General features: G+C 34.5%; 1 protein-coding gene across 1 annotated transcript; it reads right to left on the bottom strand.

Annotated features, from left to right (window-relative positions):
* Nucleotides 1–254: 254 nt before the first annotated feature.
* On the bottom strand, nt 255–15,000 carry alpha-Est2 (alpha-Esterase-2). The gene is made up of 4 exons (XM_075289023.1): nt 14,584–15,000; nt 4,870–5,188; nt 1,717–1,867; nt 255–1,640 (listed from the first exon to the last, which is right to left on the bottom strand). Exons 1-4 carry the CDS (start codon nt 14,628–14,630, stop codon nt 436–438), a joined length of 1,722 nt encoding a protein of 573 aa, XP_075145138.1. The 5' UTR covers nt 14,631–15,000; the 3' UTR covers nt 255–435.
* Nucleotides 15,001–20,518: the final 5,518 nt, after the last annotated feature.

Here is a 20,518-nt window from a genome sequence, read left to right as displayed (position 1 = left end):
AATCAACTAACGCTAGATTTTTCTTTGAAAAGTCATCTCTAATCTAAAGAAGAATTCGTTGGGAGCTAATCAAATATTTTTAATATACATTAACAGTCATATAGATACGTAATGATAACTAAATATTCCCAATTGCTTTGGAGTATATGTTTGCCATATATTCTTGTTAAGCAGTATTTTCCATCAACTACGTAGCTAGGTTTTGTTGGATAGCTACGTCAATGTTAGTGTTTAATAAGCAAGAACTTCATAAATTTGATTAACAATACGATATAAAACAATACAAAACCATATATTTATTTATTTCAACAACAACAATTCTATACAAAATTTATATAAAGAGAACAAAAACAAATAGCCTATTTCTTTTTTTTTTTGGTATTAAAATCTATCACATAGCTTGGCAAGATTTGATTTAGATGGGTTGTGAACTGTTTAAAATAATTTAACTTTACTATAGAAGCTATCCCATAACATTAATTTCTCATGCATTGGTATATCAATGAATTCCATATCATCGTTAATATTTAGGCATTTCATTGGTTTATTGCTATCACTATCCTTTGTCACTGGTTCCCATTTGGTCATGGCAATTTCTCGACAATTTGGATTGGAAGTTAAAGCAAAATTATACCACATGCCGATCATGCGTTGGATACAACAATACTCCCTTGAGGTGGTGGGTAATTTCTCAGCATTTATATTATAGAATTGATAAGACACTTCATCGGCATGGCATACCCCAGGCACGGGCTTTCCACATTTCATGTTGCGATAGTGGTTGAAGAAAGTGGAATCGAAATCAAAACGATAGCAATAGGTGGGCGTCTGAGGAGCATAAGCTAGGCGAGATTTGATGGTTCTATGAATACCATGCCAAAAGGTTCTCTCTGTCATCATATGCATATACTCGAAAAATGTTTCCTTCATACTGGGTTTCTTATCACCGAAATAGGTTTTTTGAAGTTTCTGGGCCATTTCCTTTAGATCGACTTCGCTATGAGCTTGTTGCACTTCTCGGGGTAAAAGACTTGTCAAGTCGGTGAGATCTTTAATTTTATAAGGATGCTTCAAAAGATCCACATAATGAAAGAGACCTTCAAAAGAATTCCCACCAATTATGACAGGTATGTCATTGCTCCATGCTGTGGGCAACAAATCCCTCACCGGTTTATTTATCACACAATCTTCGGAATCGTATGGCTCAATAACTGGACCAAAACAGAACAAGAAATGATTCATAATTTCCTGTTTCGTTAGCAAAGCATTATCATTATCAGTTAGACGCCTTGCTGATTGTTGCAATAAAAATCGATAGATCTCTTTGTCGTTATTACTTCCCTTGTAGCCTAGATGGCAGGCCAAACGATAAGGCCAATCTCTATTTTCTTGGAATAACCACTCACAATGTGTTGTACCCGATTGTAAAATGGCTTTGTGAAATAGGCCTTTTGTTTGAGGACTCAACATCATGATGTGAGTTGAGCCACTTCCAGCACTTTCACCAAAGAGCGTAATATTATTGGGGTCACCATTGAAATTATGAATATTTTCCTTGACCCATTTCAATGCCATAATTTGATCTTTAAGTCCAGCATTGCCAGGTATCTGTAGATCGGGATCATTAAGGCTAAGGAATCCTAGAAGAGAAAAAACACGATCAATGCTTAAGATTTGACAAGAATCCAAGAATGAGGATATTTCCATAATATTTACCAAACACTCCCAAACGATAGGCAATTGTAACCAAAACCACATCACGTTGCATGAAATAGTCGGGGGCATATATATCACGAGAAGCTTCACCAATCTGAAAGCCACCTCCATATAAGTAAACCATAACGGGCAGGGGTTTTTCACTAGTCAGCTGAAAAAACCATAGAATTTTTATAATACATAACGAAAATATCTTAGAATACAGTATCTACAGGAAATCGATTAACAGCAGAAACCGCACATGACTAGTCCCTGGTATGTACACTCTTAGAAAAATATGTTTTTCATATGTTCCGATATAAACAAAATGTGTTTCGGGCACAATTTTTAAACACAATTTATTTAAGTGCAAACATGTAATGTTCCTAAACTAACACTAAATGTTTGGGACATCTATGTTAATATGTTAGAATATATTATGTTTGGGGCATGAATGTTTCATAAAAATCATATGTGTGAATGCCAACATATATGAATTTACAAATTTCGACTAAACATACATATGTTGTGATATTTTATTCAAAGCGACAGAGAGAGAGTATAGAGAAAGAAATAGAGATGGAAACCGGGAGAGTTGACGAAAGATATCAATATAACACACCGAAAGAATCAAAAGAGAACAATTTCTGTGAAACCGCTTGCATTTTGTTTCGGAAAACTGTTTTATGATAAGGCCAAAAATTTGATATGCTTAAGTCTAAATATTATTTAATTTGAATAAAGAGAATGGACATTCCGAACCAAGAGAATAGACATTTGAAAAACAAACAGCATACGTTTTCGCCTTGAGAGCAGCATTTTATGTATGTGTGGACATGTGTTTTGTTTATCATTTTGGCATTATGGGCACAATTTTTTTCTTGGTTCGTTAAAAGAAATCAGTGGTCTTCATAAAAATAACAAAAAGGGCACTATACTCTTTTTAGAGTTGGGACAGTAAAATGAAATAAGGAGGAAATAGTGAAAAATTACGCAGTAAAATGTATAAAAACAAAGTTTAGTTCCTCTTTATTAATAAGTAGTCCACGAGGAGTTCGAGTTTTGCAGCTAAAACAATTTAAAAAGTTTAGTTTCTTTAAAATGAATTATTAAAGAAAAATAAAAGGCATTTTAGAGCGATGGTATTAAATGCTAGTAAAAAACTGTTCACGCCTAAATAAATTTATGTTTATATTATAAAATTATTTATGTATGTTTATACTCGACTCCACGTTCTTCTTTTGTTAGAGTTTTTGAATTCCTTCCAAATTTTAAAGTTTTGTACCAAAAACAGTTTTTTGTTACAAAATTGTTATTTTTGCAATAAAAAAATAATATTTTATCCAAAAATCAGCCAATTTCGTTTATATCAAGCACTGTTACTGACTATAAATCTTTAATAACCCACATTTCGAAATTTCATAATAAAAATGTAATATAGTATAAATATAAATGTGTAAATTAAAAAAAAAAAACAACAAAACAAAAAAAAATGTTCGGTCGGACCAGGGATTGAACCCACGACCCTTTGTATGCAAGGTAGACATGCTAACCACTGCTCCACGTGGCAAACAAATGTATGTTTCTGTTAAATAATGTTATGTTTGCATGGGCTCGTGGGCGCTGCAAACTATGCTATATAAATGTAACTTATAACGATAATTATCTGCTGGTGACCATAACAGCTACGTAGCCCAGTGGATAGTGTGTTGGTTTACAAACAGTATGGTCCTCGGTTCGATTCTCCGTGCAGGCGAAAGGTAAAATTTAAAAAATTTATAAAAGTGAATAATTTCTTCAACATTATTTGTATTACAGAAAAAGGTGCCAAGAACTGAAAATTTCGTGGAAGTGAAAATTACGATAATATTAGGGAATGAGCACAATCGTCTTTGGGAAAAATTCTTCCAAGCATATAATATTTTTGGGCTCAAAATGCTTCCAAACATATCATATGTTCACATAAAACAAACATATTAATGTTTCGGCAGTATCCAATAATATATGTGCTTCCTGCAAAATATGTTTGGAACATATGTTAAAGAAGCGATTTTTTTTGAGGGTGTATATGCCAGTTTCAGTTCATCAAAAAACATGGGTTTGTTCCAATGGACTAAATAGTCTAAGTGAGCCTGAAATATCGGGCTACCACTATACCTATGGGTTTGTCATTGACGGAGTATATTTTGATTCTTGAATTGTGACCAAAGGGCCTGAAAATAAGCGCCATATATAGGCCAAATAGGCCTATTATGTCTATCGAAAAAATACAGCATTTCACTGCTCACCAATATGGGAAATATTAATAGCTTAATTAGTATAAGCCTCTATTTAAAAATAACATCGAGAAGTTTGTTGTCGTTTTCGAATGTCCTCCTAAGTGGACATCGGTAGTCAAAGGGTTAAGCAATATATAGTTCTGATAATTGTATTCCAGTAAATGTGTAGATCTAATAAGATTTTAATATCTAGAGAGTATATAAATCAAAAAATTTTATGAAAATTCAAAAATTGCGAGATTCCGGAGCACTAGTACCAGTCATGTGATAGTTTCGTTAGTAGCATTAAAACAATGCACATATTCGTTAATATAATGAAATTGTTCATTGCTACACACTAATACACGGTCAAGGTAAAAAAATGATCTAAATGATAGCGAGTCTACTAACAATAGTTGCAGAGAGCAAGTTGGCTTTCTCTTTTATTCTTCTTCTCTCAAAATGAATTACTGAGCCTATCTATTCGTCCGTCCGTCAGTCTATCTATAATGTATGATATAACAATTATCAAATTAATGAACATTTTATATTCGTTATAATTTAATTTGGAGTTTCCTCTATGAAAGTAGGTCCAATGTGAAGTTTTATCCCATTACTGGGGTTAATCGTTTTTTTTAGTGTATTCTTATTCAAAGTTTGTTTGTGTAGTCAAAGCTTTTCAAAAGATTTGGATTTTAATTACACACTTTTTGAAGCATACCTTAAGGCTGTTTGTTTAATATGAAAGCTAGCACTTCAGAATTGATTTAAAAAACCTGCTGATAAACATTTTGCTGATTTAAAATTCAATATTTTCAGAATTTTCATATATTTACATTCTACCGGTCATTATAATACAAATACCACTTTTAAACTTGCTTTTTTGGTATATGAGCTTATCTTCTTTTCAACTTACACTTTTTGCATAAACATTCAAATACAAACAATCTTCAGAACCTTCAATCATGCGTCTTACAAAATGTAACTGCATTGGTTTTGTTTTAGGTTCTAAGCAATCGAGAACATCATTCCATGGTTCTGGTGGCTGTGGTGCTCGAAATCGTAAGTCACCCACTGGGGGTTTGGCATAGGGTATACCCTCAAATGCATAATATTTGTCCTCTTCATCATAAAGAGGTTTTCGTTGCATGCCTCTAACTTGGCCATAGCTGGTGTTGACAACTTCATATTCATATGTGGACAAACGGTATTGTTGTATTTTGTGAGCTATAAGTCTAGAAAAAGAAATCAATAATAATTTATATTTAAGTAGAAATAAAAGAAGCTAAAGTTTTAAATAGAATAAAAAGAAAAACATTAAAATTTTAATTGAAGTTGGACAATCATTATAACAATACGCTTTAGGCCAAATGAAATTTTATATGTAGCTTCCATACATGACATAAAGAGATCGATCGTTTTGGGCATATACAAAATTGCTGAATTAACTTCAGGCAGGTTTCCGGCAAATCGAATGAAACTTGTCACTTCTAGAAACTCAAAACTAACAAGTATATACACAGAAAAAAGCATGCCCTGTTCCAAAAATTTTGTCTTTACACTTACGGTTTTGGTATTGTTTCCGAGCCAAAGAAGGAAAGAATTGAAGTAAGGACACTATTAACACACATTTCTACTTTAAATATGAGTTTTGCGTAATTGTCTTTAGGAAACAAAATTTACTGTATTCGTTTTTCGAAATTTTCTTTCATGTTAAGATACCCATTGTTACGTCGAATCGCTTAATAATAAGGACAAGATGACTTCACTGAAAAGTTTATCGCCTCTTGGATAAAAAAAAAAAAAATTATATTAGAGCAATACGTCTTCTATTCTATTTTAAGGACTTGAAATCTTTGGCCTCACGCAAATATTTGTTCAGTGTACGGCCGTAAGTTTGGTCAGCCCGAATCTTAAGTTTCGTCCACTATGGATTGCGTACACTGAAAAATATTGACCTAATATGGAAGATTATGTAACTTAAATTTTAGGAATCGAAATTTACCCAAAATTAAGCACAAAATTCTTTAAAATAATCACATTTTAATTAAATGAAAGTTTATAATCCTTGCTTCAAAAATTTTTTTTATTAAATTTAGGACATAAATCTTGAAATTTTCCGTCTCTCTGCTGAAGTTGTAGATCTTTGAAGTAAGGCAAATTTTCCTTAAAATAAAGAAAAACATTTTTAATTTAAAGAAATCGTCTTTAACTCAACTGACATATTGCATTTTTAAATTTAAGATAAAATCGCTTCAAATATAGGCTAAGACTTTTTTAAGGATTTGCATCTGGTTTAAAGTTTTTTTTTAACATTAAGAAAACTGTTTTTACTTTGAAGTACCTGTCATAATTTGGATTTTAAATTGGAAATTGTTTGTACATAAATACCTTTATTAATATATCGCAAAAAGAGGATAAAAATTCCATGAATGAGGTCTGTATCCAATTTAAATTTTATTGATCCTAGATTTAAAGCCAGGAAGACCCGTCAAAGATGTCTTTATTTTAAAGAAGCCGCATCAATACCAAAATCCTTAAGGAAAGGTCAAAATTTTTTAATCCAAGTAAACTTTTTTTTGAGTGTAGAAAGTTCTATTAAAGACGCTCTGACTATTGGTCCATGTGGAGTCTAAATAAAAAAAGGCAGAATAACCCTCTAATGCCCAATCCCGCCTTTAGGCGCCCTTCATTAAATCAGCAAGCTTTTAGTAAAACGTACCTTAAGACAACAAAAATGAATAAAAGAAAACTTAGTTATTCAAGAGGCCTACAGCATATACTGAATTTTACCGTATAATTTTTATACCCTCCACCGTAGGATGGGGTATATTAACTTTGTCATTCCGTTTGTAACACATCGAAATATTGCTCTAAGACCCCATAAAGTATATATATTCTGGGTCGTGGTGAAATTCTGAGTCGATCTGAGCATGTCCGTCCGTCCGTCCGTCCGTCTGTTGAAATCACGCTAACTTCCGAACGAAACGAGCTATCGACTTGAAACTTGGCACAAGTAGTTGTTATTGATGTAGGTCGGATGGTATTGCAAATAGACCATATCGGTCCACTTTTACGTATAGCCCCGATATAAACGGAACCCAAATTTGGCTTGCGTTTGCTCTAAGTGAAGCAAATTTCATCCGATCCGGCTGAAATTTGGTACATGGTCTTAGTATATGGTCTCTAATAACCATGCAAAAATTGGTCCATATCGGTCCATAATTACATATAGCCCCCATATAAACCGATCCCCCGATTTGGCTTGCGGAGCCTCTAAGAGAACCAAATTTCATCCGACCCGGCTGAAATTTGGTACATGGTGTTAGTAGATGGTCTCTAACAACCATGCAAAAATTGGTCCACATCGGTCCATAATTATATATAGCCCCCATATAGACCGATCCCCCGATTTGGCTTGCGGAGCCTCTAAGAAACAAAAATTTTGACATTTTCTATAAAAGTAAAATTTGGAAAAAATTTTTTGTAGAAATAAAATTTGGAAAAAATTTTCTATAGAAATAAAATTTGGAAAAAAATTTTCTATAGAAATAAAATTTTGACAAAATTTTCTATAGAAATAAAAGTTTGGCAACATTTTCTTTAGAAATAAAATTTTGAAAAAATTTTCTATAGAAATAAAATTTTGACAAAATTTTCTATAGAAATAAAATTTTGACAAAATTTTCTATGGAAATAACATTTTGACAATGTTTTCTATAAAAATAAAATTTTGGTAGATTATTTTTGGCTCGAGTGGCAACCATGAATATGAACCGATATGGACCAATTTTTGTGTGATTGGGGATCGGCTATATATAACTATAGACCGATATGGACCAGTTTTGGCATGTATATTAGCGGCTTTAACTAACACCACGTTGCAAATTTCAACCGGATCGGATGAATTTTGCTCCTCCAAGAGGTTCCGGAGATCAAATCTGGGGAACGGTTTATATGGGGACTATATATAATTATGGACCGATATGGACCAATTCTTGCGTGTTTGTTAGAGACCACATTCTAACACCATGTTCCAAATTTCAACCGGATCGGATGAATTTTGCTCCTCCAAGAGGCTCCGGAGGACAAATGTGGGAATCGATTTATATGGGGGCTATATATAATTATGGACCAATTTTTGCATGGTCATTAGAGAACATATACCAACACCATGTACCAAATTTCAGCTGGATCGGATGAAATTTTCGTTTCTTAGAGGCTCCGCAAGCCAAATCGAGGGATCGGTTTATATGGGGGCTATATATAATTATGGACCGATGTGGACCAATTTTTGCATGGTCATTAGATAACATATACCAATACCATGCATCAAATTTCAGCCGGATAGGATGAAATTTGCTTCTCATAGAGGCTCCGCAAGCCAAATCGGGGTATCGGTTTATATGGGGGCTATATATAATTATGGACCGATGTGGACCAATTTTTGCATGGTTGTTAGAGACCATATACTAACACCATGTACCAAATTTCAGCCGGGTCGGATGAAATTTGGTTCTCTTAGAGGCTCCGCAAGCCTAATCGGGGGATCGGTTTATATGGGGGCTGTATGTAATTATGGACCGATATGGACCAATTTTTGCATGGTTATTAGAGACCATATACTAACTATACTATACTAGCACCATGTACCAAATTTCAGCCGGATCGGATGAAATTTGCGTCTCTTAGAGCAATCGCAAGCCAAATTTGGGTGTCCGTTTATATGGGGGCTATACGTAAAAGTGGACCGATATGGACCAATTTTTGCATGGTTGTTAGAGACCATATACTTACACCATGAACCAAATTTCAGCCGGATCGGATGAAATTTGCTTCTCTTAGAGCAATCGCAAGCCAAATTTGGGGTCCGTTTATATGGTGGCTATACGTAAGAGTGGACCGATATGGCCCATTTGCAATACCATCCGACCTACATCAATAACAACTGCTTGTGCCAAGTTTCAAGTCGATAGCTTATTTTCGTGATTTCAACAGACGGACGGACGGACATGCTCAGATCGACTCAGAATTTCACCGTGACTCAGAATATATATACTTTATGGGGTCTTAGAGCAATATTTCGATGTGTTACAAACGGATTGAGAAAGTTAATATACCCCCATCCTATGGTGGAGGGTATAAAAATCTTATTCTTCGATTCCACATATGTTAATACAACGAAATAGGTATAACCCATTTTCGTCCAATTAATCAAAACACTTTTTTTTAATAAAGACAATATTTACTACAACACAATACTGTTTATATGGGACAATGACCCCACATTAATATAAAGTTCACCACAACACTCTTTGTTATCACAGGCATATGTGGTTTAGTATTTAATTAATATTTTTTAGGATTTTTATAATTAGAGATCTAAAAACGAGTCATCATTTTATTATTATTATATATTTATTATGGTTAACTTTGGTCTACCACAATATTTGGTTTCAGTTTAATATCCTTACCCATTAAACAATGAACCTGAATGGGGAAATATTTAAGTGAAGCCTTTCCAAACTGGACAATTTTCTAGAAACGTCTAGAAAGCAACTACACGGACGAAAAAGACTGTTTTTTATATGTTTGGGTGTAAAAATTATATGTAGGAACTCAAATTTTTTAACACAATATTTTTAAGTGCAAGCATATAATGTTCATAAACTACCATAACATGTTTGGGACATACATGTTAATATGTTAGAACATATTATGTTTGGGACATAAAATGTTAGATGCAAACATATATTAATTTGGAAATAGCCTATAAACATATATGTGTTCAGAAAGAGAGACCTAGATAGTATGCTGCAAGTAAAATAATGGAAGTAACCAATTGGCGCCTTAAAAATATATCAACACAAAGAAAAATTCATTAAATTGTTTTACTACCAGTGTATGCCCTAAGGTGAAACATAATAAAAAATAACAATACAAAGAATATTTTGTTTGGACCAATCCTGAAAATATATGTAAAGGGTGATTCTTTTGAGGTTAGGATTTTCATGCATTAGTATTTGACAGATCACGTGGGATTTCAGACATGGTGTCAAAGAGAAAGATGCTCAGTATGCTTTGACATTTCATCATGAATAGACTTACGATCTGCCACAACGTCGAATTTTCAGTGAATGGGCCCTAGAAAAGTTGGTAGAAAATCCGCTTTTTTATCGACAAATTTTGTTCAGCGATGAGGCTCATTTCTGGTTGAATGGCTACGTAAATAAGCAAAATTGCCGCATTTGGAGTGAAGAGCAAGCAGAAGCCGTTCAAGAACTGCCCATTCATCCCGAAAAATGCACTGTTTGGTGTGGTTTGTACGCTGGTGGAATCATTGGACCGTATTTTTTCAAAGATGCTGTTGGACGCAACGTTACGGTGAATGGCGATCGCTATCGTTCGATGCTAACAAACTTTTTGTTGCCAAAAATGGAAGAACTGAACTTGGTTGACATGTGGTTTCAACAAGATGGCGCTACATGCCACACAGCTCGCGATTCTATGGCCATTTTGAGGGAAAACTTCGGAGAACAACAAGATCATGCGATTTGACGCCTTTAGACTATTTTTTGTGGGGCTACGTCAAGTCTAAAGTCTACAGAAATAAGCCAGCAACTATTCTAGCTTTGGAAGACAACATTTCCGTAGAAATTCGGGCTATTCCGGCCGAAATGCTCGAAAAAGTTGCCCAAAATTGGACTTTCCGAATGGACCACCTAAGACGCAGCCGCGGTCAACATTTAAATGAAATTATCTTCAAAAAGTAAATGTCATGGACCAATCTAACGTTTCAAATAAAGAACCGATGAGATTTTGCAAATTTTATGCGTTTTTTTTAAAAAAAAAGTTATCAAGCTCTTAACAAATCACCCTTTATATGCTTGAAGCAAAATGTGTTTGGTGTATATGTTACAGAAGCGATTTTTTTTGAGAGTGTATGAGGAATCACAACATGATCTAAGTGGAAACCAATTCCCTTTCTACGGATTTAGTGTTATGCTATATAACGTAAACTTACTTATATTATACCATTGAACTTTTTAAATTCGTTAAAGAATTTAAAAAGTTAATAAAGACAAATAAGATTTATGGATATGTAGAAACGAGCATCATTTAAACGAATTCGTCTAACTTTTGCTTATCCGGCTAACTGTATAGAATTATCCAATATTTATAAATTGTGTCTGGGGTTTCTTTATTGTTTTGATGTTATAAAAATTTCATTGCAACTATATAAGCTTTCATTACAATTAATTGCAACGAACTTGAGTTGAAAAACAAAATTTTAAGTGTTACACGTTTTAAACCTGTATTTTTGTTAACAATACAGGTATACCCTACATCGTTCAATAAAATGGGCCACTTGTTTGGACCCCATAGCAATATTGATATAACAGTACACAAAATATTTAAAGTCAAGCTGTACTTATAGAATTCCAGGTCTATTGCCTTTTTACACCTCTTGCGTCTATTGGAATATCTTCTTTAGACCATATAACCATAGCATATAGAGTATATATACTTTGGTGTGGATGACCGGGGAACCGTTTTATTCGTTTACAACAATTAAATGGACATTACCCAGTGTGTTCTTATGGAAATGCCACTATCCTCATACTGCAATAAAAACAAATTAATGCATACTACTAGCTTCCCGGGGAAAATAAATTCCATTTCAATCTATTGTTAATATCTACAAAAAGTTGTTTTGCATTTAATTAATAGGGGTGACTTGGCATAAATTCTTTAACAAATACTCTATATGATACATCGTGTTGATTAAAATAATAATAATAAATGACAGTAAAGAACATGTGGTGATTATAACAATTTTACAGACTCATATATAAATGATTATAAGTTATCATAATATAATTTTACACATTAACTTTTCACTTCCGATATACAAGGAAACTAAAATTAAATTATATATTTAACAAACTTTAGGAAGTTATATTTTAATATAATTACAATTTAATATTACCCCGAACTCTTGAAGTGGGAAATCAAAATTTTATTTTATGCTAGTATTGGTCATGGTTAATCTTGGGGTAATTGAATCTACCAAATATGAAGAAAAAAATAAACTGGAAGTGAAGTATTGAATTTTTAGCAATGAAATATTTGGTCTATTAATTTATAACCCTACTCCTAAAAAGTGGTTTCCTTCCTATGGCTATCTAATATTCCTAATATATTGAAACCTCTCAATCTTGGTGAAAACCGGCACCCTCTCCAAAGTTCGTGAATCGTTTGTTAAATTATCACATTATAGCAACCTCTCATAATTGGATAACTCTCAATGAAGAATACCTAGCAAAAAACTTGCTGAATTTTCAGCAGCTTTGTAGAGGAAGAAAAGTCAAGCAGCACTTACCCTTGCAAGGAATTCATCGATGAATTTATAAAAAAATGTCCCACTTAAATGCGCTACTTCTATGTGTGAATTTCAACGCTTTCAGAATCACAAAATATGAATGTGGAGAGCATGAAATCGTAGATTGCCACATAATTCGTAAAAAGTCGTGACAAAACAAACTTTTCTTTACAAGAGTCCAACCGTGTAAGCGAGAGACGAAGCACCCGCTTACTCTAGTGCAACTCAGCTGCGCTAATTTCGGCACCACTATTATTTACATAATTTAAGTACGTTTTTCGTCTTATCTGTGTAGAATGAAGCACTGTATTCTACACTGAAAATGTTGTGAGGAAAAGTAGTGCCTACAGTATGGACACTATAATTTTACTGCTTCCAAATTTTCAATTATTTTTTGCTGGGTAATGGCCTCTCACTTCATATTTTGTTGTCGAGTCAGAAACGAACATATAAAGGGTGATTCTTTTGAGGTTAGGATTTTCATGCATTAGTATTTGACAGATCACGTGGGATTTCAGACATGGTGTCAAAGAGAAAGATGCTCAGTATGCTTTGACATTTCATCATGAATAGACTTACTAACGAGCAACGCTTGCAAATCATTGAATTTTATTACCAAAATCAGTGTTCGGTTCGAAATGTGTTTATCGACAAATTTTGTTCAGCGATGAGGCTCATTTCTGGTTGAATGGCTACGTAAATAAGCAAAATTGCCGCATTTGGAGTGAAGAGCAACCAGAAGCCGTTCAAGAACTGCCCATGCATCCCGAAAAATGCACTGTTTGGTGTGGTTTGTACGCTGGTGGAATCATTGGACCGTATTTTTTCAAAGATGCTGTTGGACGCAACGTTACGGTGAATGGCGATCGCTATCGTTCGATGCTAACAAACTTTTTGTTGCCAAAAATGGAAGAACTGAACTTGGTTGACATGTGGTTTCAACAAGATGGCGCTACATGCCACACAGCTCGCGATTCTATGGCCATTTTGAGGGAAAACTTCGGAGAACAATTCATCTCAAGAAATGGACCGGTAAGTTGGCCACCAAGATCATGCGATTTGACGCCTTTAGACTATTTTTTGTGGGGCTACGTCAAGTCTAAAGTCTACAGAAATAAGCCAGCAACTATTCCAGCTTTGGAAGACAACATATCCGAAGAAATTCGGGCTATTCCGGCCGAAATGCTCGAAAAAGTTGCCCAAAATTGGACTTTCCGAATGGACCACCTAAGACGCAGCCGCGGTCAACATTTAAATGAAATTATCTTCAAAAAGTAAATGTCATGGACCAATCTAACGTTTCAAATAAAGAACCGATGAGATTTTGCAAATTTTATGCGTTTTTTTTAAAAAAAAAGTTATCAAGCTCTTAACAAATCACCCTTTACAACATGTGGCATGAAAAAGTAAAAACATTGCTAAGATTTGAATGAATTATCAGGCCAAAATTTTGAAAATCCTCATTTTGGATAATCAATGTTTTCTCATACAAACGAAATAAACTCTCAAAAATATAAAAACCCAAATTGATTCGAATTCGAGTGACTGCTTTTCTATCGACTGGGTTTTCGTTCGACATTCAGAAACAGGGTATAACATTTAGGCCGTCGTGTGTGTCCACATATGTGAGGTTTCACTGTATATTTCTAAAATATCTATTAATAATGTTATTGACAAAAGAACGATATTGTTCCATACCATCAACACGGAATAAATCGTGAAGTATTCTTATCAAAATACTTGTGAGAGCAAACTATTCTTATCACCACAAAAAAATTATCTCACAAGCTATTGAAAAGAAATGAAAAAGTAAATATTTCAGCAATTTCGGAATTTAATTTATTCCAATTTTCAAGTTACTTCAATTTTTGTTCAAGATAGTTGATTTTTCCCATAGAACAGTTTTTTTATTTATTTATTCATACGTGGTGCCTGAATTTATAGCTAAATTACCATGGGTTTTGGCTTGTCTCTTACAATAGGGTATAATTGTTTTTTTTTTTTTGTGGATATCACACTGCCTTCCATATGGTCAAATGCAAATTCCAAATGTTTTTTAACTGCGATAAAATTATAATTTTCACAATGAAAGGCTTTTACTTTTCCTTAATAAAAATACATTTATTATAATTATTTTTTTTTTAATTTTAACCTTTGCACTTTAAACTTGGCACTTTTTAAAAACTAGGAAGCCATTTCAATGTTTGAGGCGATTATATCTTTTTAGTTTTTTTTTCCGAAACTTACTTCCCAAGTAATTTTGGCAAATGCCAAAATCCTATATTCAAATCCATATTGATTTATTTTGTTAGCGATAAAACTTTCAATTCGGAAGTAAAATGAACCCGAAAAGAAATTATTACTTATCCGCAATGTTTTCTATTTGATTCACTTGTTACTGTTTGTTTTCACACCGTGCAAGAATATTCTATCGAATGGGAAGCTCACAACACCTCGTCGCTGTCGCAGTACTCGGTTAATCGTTTTTGAATGAACTTTGTGAGTGTTCACATTTTTGTTGTTTTGTTTTCTTTTTTTGTGGTTCTAGGAAAATGTAAACGAAACACAATAATCGCACTTCATACGGTTTCAGAGTTTAATCCATAACCATTTCGACATCCATGTATCTATGAACGAACGCACATTTTCATTGTACGGCCGACTACTATGCATTCGTTCGTTTGATTGTTTCATACTACAATTGACTAAATATACCCCCATGTTTACACAGAATTGTTTTGCTCTTTATCGCTGTATAAAATAAAACCATAAACAAAAGCAACAATAACAACAAACAAAGTTGTTTCCATTTGCAGTTGATGTTTTTGCTTTCCTTCGGAACGATTAATTGTACGAAGACCGATTGTTCGCGCCATATCAAAATCGACTAATCGGCTGACTGAGATAGTCAATCGTCATGATGGTGATAAGTAATTGGATGAATGAACGAGTCGTCGTCATATATTACTGTATTAAGTAGCTATGATCTAGACATGTGTCATCTTAGAACTGTTATACACATACACACGATCTCTTTACCTCTCCCTCTCTATCTCTCTTTATGATATTTATTGGATTCATTTGTTGATTAATGATGTACACTAATATTGCCATCTCATTGACCTTGCCAATCGTGTGGTGTAACGGGGGGTTGTTTTGGTGTATGCCTAAAGAAAACGACTATGTCAATTTTTATTGTTTTCGAAAATATACGAAACGTTGCAAACAGAATGCCACAATTTTTATATCCTTCACCCTATGAGGAGACACACGTTCTATTTGCATATACCAGCATATATACTCAAAGAGAAGAGGCTAATTTATTGACGCATGTGCTAGCGTATATGAATTTCGTATGCATTATTCGCAGCTCATTAGAGTGCAATCGCTTGTGCATACGGTGAGGAGCAAACATGCCTCGATTTAAATGGAAACAAAAATGGGTTAGAATTCAGGCAAATAATAAATGCATTTCTGTACATGGCTATGGTAGCCCTTATGGCAAAATCGAAGCCTTCTATTGAAAAATAATTTATTCTCTTTGATGAAAACTTTTGGTTAAACCTTTAACAGTAAAGATGGTCGTGGCAGATGGTTATATTGTAACATTTTTAGTTAAAGTGATGTTTGATGATGAATGAAATGAAAACATAGGAATATTTCTGATAATTTCGAAAACTTAAGATAAAGAAGCACCCAGCAAAAAAAGAGCTTCCAAAAAAGTAGTTTGGATCCCCAATCTGTGATCCGGAAGTAGTGCAAACTTGGATCATCTCCAATGAATTTTACACGGGCTTGTCATGGACGGAAGTACTCCCTTTTTGGATCCTTTGCATTACTTTAGAAGTTGTGCCCTGGATGTTAATTTGAATGAAGAAATTTAAAAAGCGAAAAAAAATTTTTTTTTCTTCAACCAATTTCGCTATTTTTTCAACCATATGTTTTATTACACAATTATTTTCCTATTATCTAATTTTTACAATTTGAAAAACTTTTTCGCTCCGACCAGGGGTTGAACCTGGGTTTGCTGGCACCATAACAGAACGCCTTAGCACACTCAGCCACAAACGCCATTGAATATAAAGCGTCGAAAAGGTCAAATCAAATGTGTGTGATATGATCGTAATACGACACCAAGGAATAACATTCTAATTGCTTCTCGAGAAGTTCTTTTTTAGTATGAACGAAAAAATAAGAAACGCAGGTTCAAATCTCACCAGCGGCAATTTTTTTCTCAAATACTTTTTTAAAAAATTATTATTTTTTTATGTTATGCATCGTTTTTATTTTTTATTTTCGGCATATATTTTCGTATAAATATATATTTTTTCATTACAAATCAACAAAAAAATTAAAAATTCTCGTAATTTGCAAAATCTTCTCCAAAGAACTTCCATGGAAGCGAAAAAGTAAAACGGCACAGGTTCAAATGCCAGCAGGGATGAAATTTATTTATTATTATTATTTTTTTTTTAACTTTTTTTATTAATTTTCTATATTTTTCTTTATTATAGCCTCCACCATAGGAGGGGGGTATATTAACTTTGTCATTCCGTTTGTAACACATCGAAATATAGCTCTAAGACCCCATAAAGTATATATATTCTGGGTCGTGGTGAAATTCTGGGTCGATCTGAGAATGTCCGTCCGTCCGTCCGTCTGTTGAAATCACGCTAACTTCCGAACGAAACAAGCCGAAAATTCATCCGATCCGGCTGAAATTTGGTACATGGTGTTAGTATATGGTCTCTAACAACCATGCAAAAATTGGTTCACATCGGTCCATAATTATATATAGCCCCCATATAAACCGATCCCCCGATTTGGCTTGCGGAGCCACTAAGAGAAACAAATTTCATCTGATCCGGCTGAAATTTGGTACATGATGTTAGTATATGGTCTCAAATGACCATGCAAAAATTGGTCCATATCGGTCCATAATTATATATAGCCCCCATATAAACCGATCCCCTGATTTGGCTTGCATAGCCTCTAAGAGAAACAAATTTCATCCGATACGGCTAAAATTTTGTACATAATGTTAGTATATGGTCTCTAATAACCATGCAAAAATTGGTCCACACCGGTCCATAATTATATATAGCCCCCATTTAAACCGATCCCCTGATTTGGCTTGCATAACCTCTAAGAGAAACAAATTTCATCCGATCCGGCTGAAATTTGGTACATGATGTTAGAATATGGTCTCTAATGGCCATGCAAAAATTGGTCCATATCGGTCCATAATTATATATAGCCCCCATATAAACCGATCACCAGATTTGACCTCCGGAGCCTCTTGGAAGACCAAAATTCATCTGATTCAGTTGAAATTTGGTACGTGATGTTAATAAAGGGTGATTTGTTAAGAGCTTGATAACTTTTTTTTTTTAAAAAACGCATAAAATTTGCAAAATCTCATCGGTTCTTTATTTGAAACGTTAGATTGGTCCATGACATTTACTTTTTGAAGATAATTTCATTTAAATGTTGACCGCGGCTGCGTCTTAGGTGGTCCATTCGGAAATTCCAATTTTGGGTAACTTTTTCTAGCATTTCGGCCGGAATAGCCCGAATTTCTTCGGAAATGTTGTCTTCCAAAGCTGGAATAGTTGCTGGCTTATTTCTGTAGACTTTAGACTTGACGTAGCCCCACAAAAAATAGTCTAAAGGCGTCAAATCGCATGATCTTGGTGGCCAACTTACCGGTCCATTTCTTGAGATGAATTGTTCTCCGAAGTTTTCCCTCAAAATGGCCATAGAATCGCGAGCTGTGTGGCATGTAGCGCCATCTTGTTGAAACCACATGTCAACCAAGTTCAGTTCTTCCATTTTTGGCAACAAAAAGTTTGTTAGCATCGAACGATAGCGATCGCCATTCACCGTAACGTTGCGTCCAACAGCATCTTTGAAAAAATACGGTCCAATGATTCCACCAGCGTACAAACCACACCAAACAGTGCATTTTTCGGGATGCATGGGCAGTTCTTGAACGGCTTCTGGTTGCTCTTCACTCCAAATGCGGCAATTTTGCTTATTTACGTAGCCATTCAACCAGAAATGAGCCTCATCGCTGAACAAAATTTGTCGATAAAAAAGCGGATTTTCTGCCAACTTTTCTGGGGCCCATTCACTGAAAATTCGACGTTGTGGCTCGTTAGTAAGTCTATTCATGATGAAATGTCAAAGCATACTGAGCATCTTTCTCTTTGACACCATGTCTGAAATCCCACGTGATCTGTCAAATACTAATCCATGAAAATCCTAACCTCAAAAGAATCACCCTTTATATGGCCTCAAACACCCATGCAAAAATTGGTCGATATCGGTCCATAATTATATATAGGCCCCATATAAACCGATCCACAGATTTGACCTCCAGAGCAGAGAACTGCAACCGGTGGCTTTTTTTCGTATTGCAATCTTACCCACAAAATGTCGGTGGCAGTGAGTAAGACACCAATTACCATGCGATCTTTTACATTGATACAAATGCGAGAATAAAAACACCAATAGTATATAACAATGCTCGTATGCAGTGTCTTGCAATCTTAAACCAATCGACATTGTAACAACGCTCGGTAAACAAAAAACGAGGTTGGCACTTAAGTGTGATTGCACTCAACAACAACAATTACTAGCAGTTGGCATTAGCTCAAGAGAATTGAGAGAGTATCAAATAAGAAAATACCAAACTGCTGAGATATGGGTAACCAATTTGTGTGATTGCTTTACTACGGTGGTTTCGAGAGACCAACACTCATACTAACAAACACCGACAGTCGTCGGTTGCATTGGATATTGGTGGTTGACTTTTTTTTACCAAATTGTGTTTTAAGTTTGCAAATGTTGGTGTTTACTAAATACACTGGTCGGTTGCGGTAGATCGCAACCGTTCTCTGCTCCAGAGCACCTTGGAGGAGCAAAATTCTTCCCATTCGGTTGAAATTTGGTACGTGATGTTAGTATATGGTATCCAAAAACCATGCAGGAATTGGTTCCTATCAGTCCATAATTATATATAGCTCCCATATAAACCGATCGCCAGATTTGACCTCCGGTGCCTTTTGGAGAAGCAAAATTCATCCGATCTGGTTGAAAATTAGTACATGGTGGTAGTATATGATATTTAACAACCATGCCAAAAGTGGTCCATATCAGTCCATAATGATATATAGTTCCCATATAAACCGATCCCGAGATTTGGTTTTGGAGCCTCTTGGAGGAGCAAATTTCATCCGAGTGAGTTTGTGGATGACAGTCTTTCGTATAAGTTTCTACGCAATCCATGGTAGAGGGTTCATAAGATTCGGCCTGGCCGAACTTACGGCCGTATATACTTGTTTTTTTATTAGTTTTCTATTTTTTTTAAATTTAATTGTAATTTAATTAAATTTGCACTTAAAATACCCTGATTGCGTTCTTTCTAATACTTGTCCAAAAGGACTGCATCGGAAGTAGAAACAAATCATTGGCGGATCCCACGATGCGCTTTAGAAGAAATGTTTGTGGACTTGTCCAAAAGGACTGCATCGGAAGTTGAAAAAACTCGATGGGGGATCCTGGGATGGGCTTTAAAAGAAATGTTTGTGGAACAAATTCCATTTTTTTTTGCTGGGCAGTCGTTCGACCGGATGGACCGACTCCTAAACACACGCGACCATAAATCGGATCTACTAGTTTCCTATGAAAAATCCATCGTTGTATTGGGTTACCTGAAAAGATATAGAATTTCAGGTGGTTATTGAGAAACATACCTACTCCAAGAAGATCGGTTAGAATGATACACTTCTCGAAGATAAATTTAAAGAGTTTGTTATTGATTCCGAGACGAAGATGCGTCCCTTTTAAAATAAAGACATTATTTAGGGACCTCTCTGGCTACAAGTCTGGGTTCAATTTCCATTCTCTTGCGATTTATTAATGAAGGTATTTATATACAAACAAATTCCTGTTTTAAAATCCAAATTATGACAGATACTTCAAAGTAAAATGGTTTTCTTAACTCCAACAAAAAAGCTTTAAACCCAAGTTGCAAATCCTTAAAATAAGTCTTAGCCTCTATTACATATATATAATAAAGGCTATATTTGAAGCGCTTATATCTTAAACCTAAAGATTCATTATATCAGTTGATTTAACAAAGATTATATTATAACTATTTACTTTCGCAAATTTTGAA

Source organism: Haematobia irritans, chromosome 1 (assembly GCF_050003625.1).
Source record: "Haematobia irritans isolate KBUSLIRL chromosome 1, ASM5000362v1, whole genome shotgun sequence".
Taxonomy (NCBI): Eukaryota; Metazoa; Arthropoda; class Insecta; order Diptera; family Muscidae; genus Haematobia; species Haematobia irritans.
Note: the sequence above shows the minus strand (reverse complement) of the source record. Positions and strands in the feature narration are given on the sequence as shown.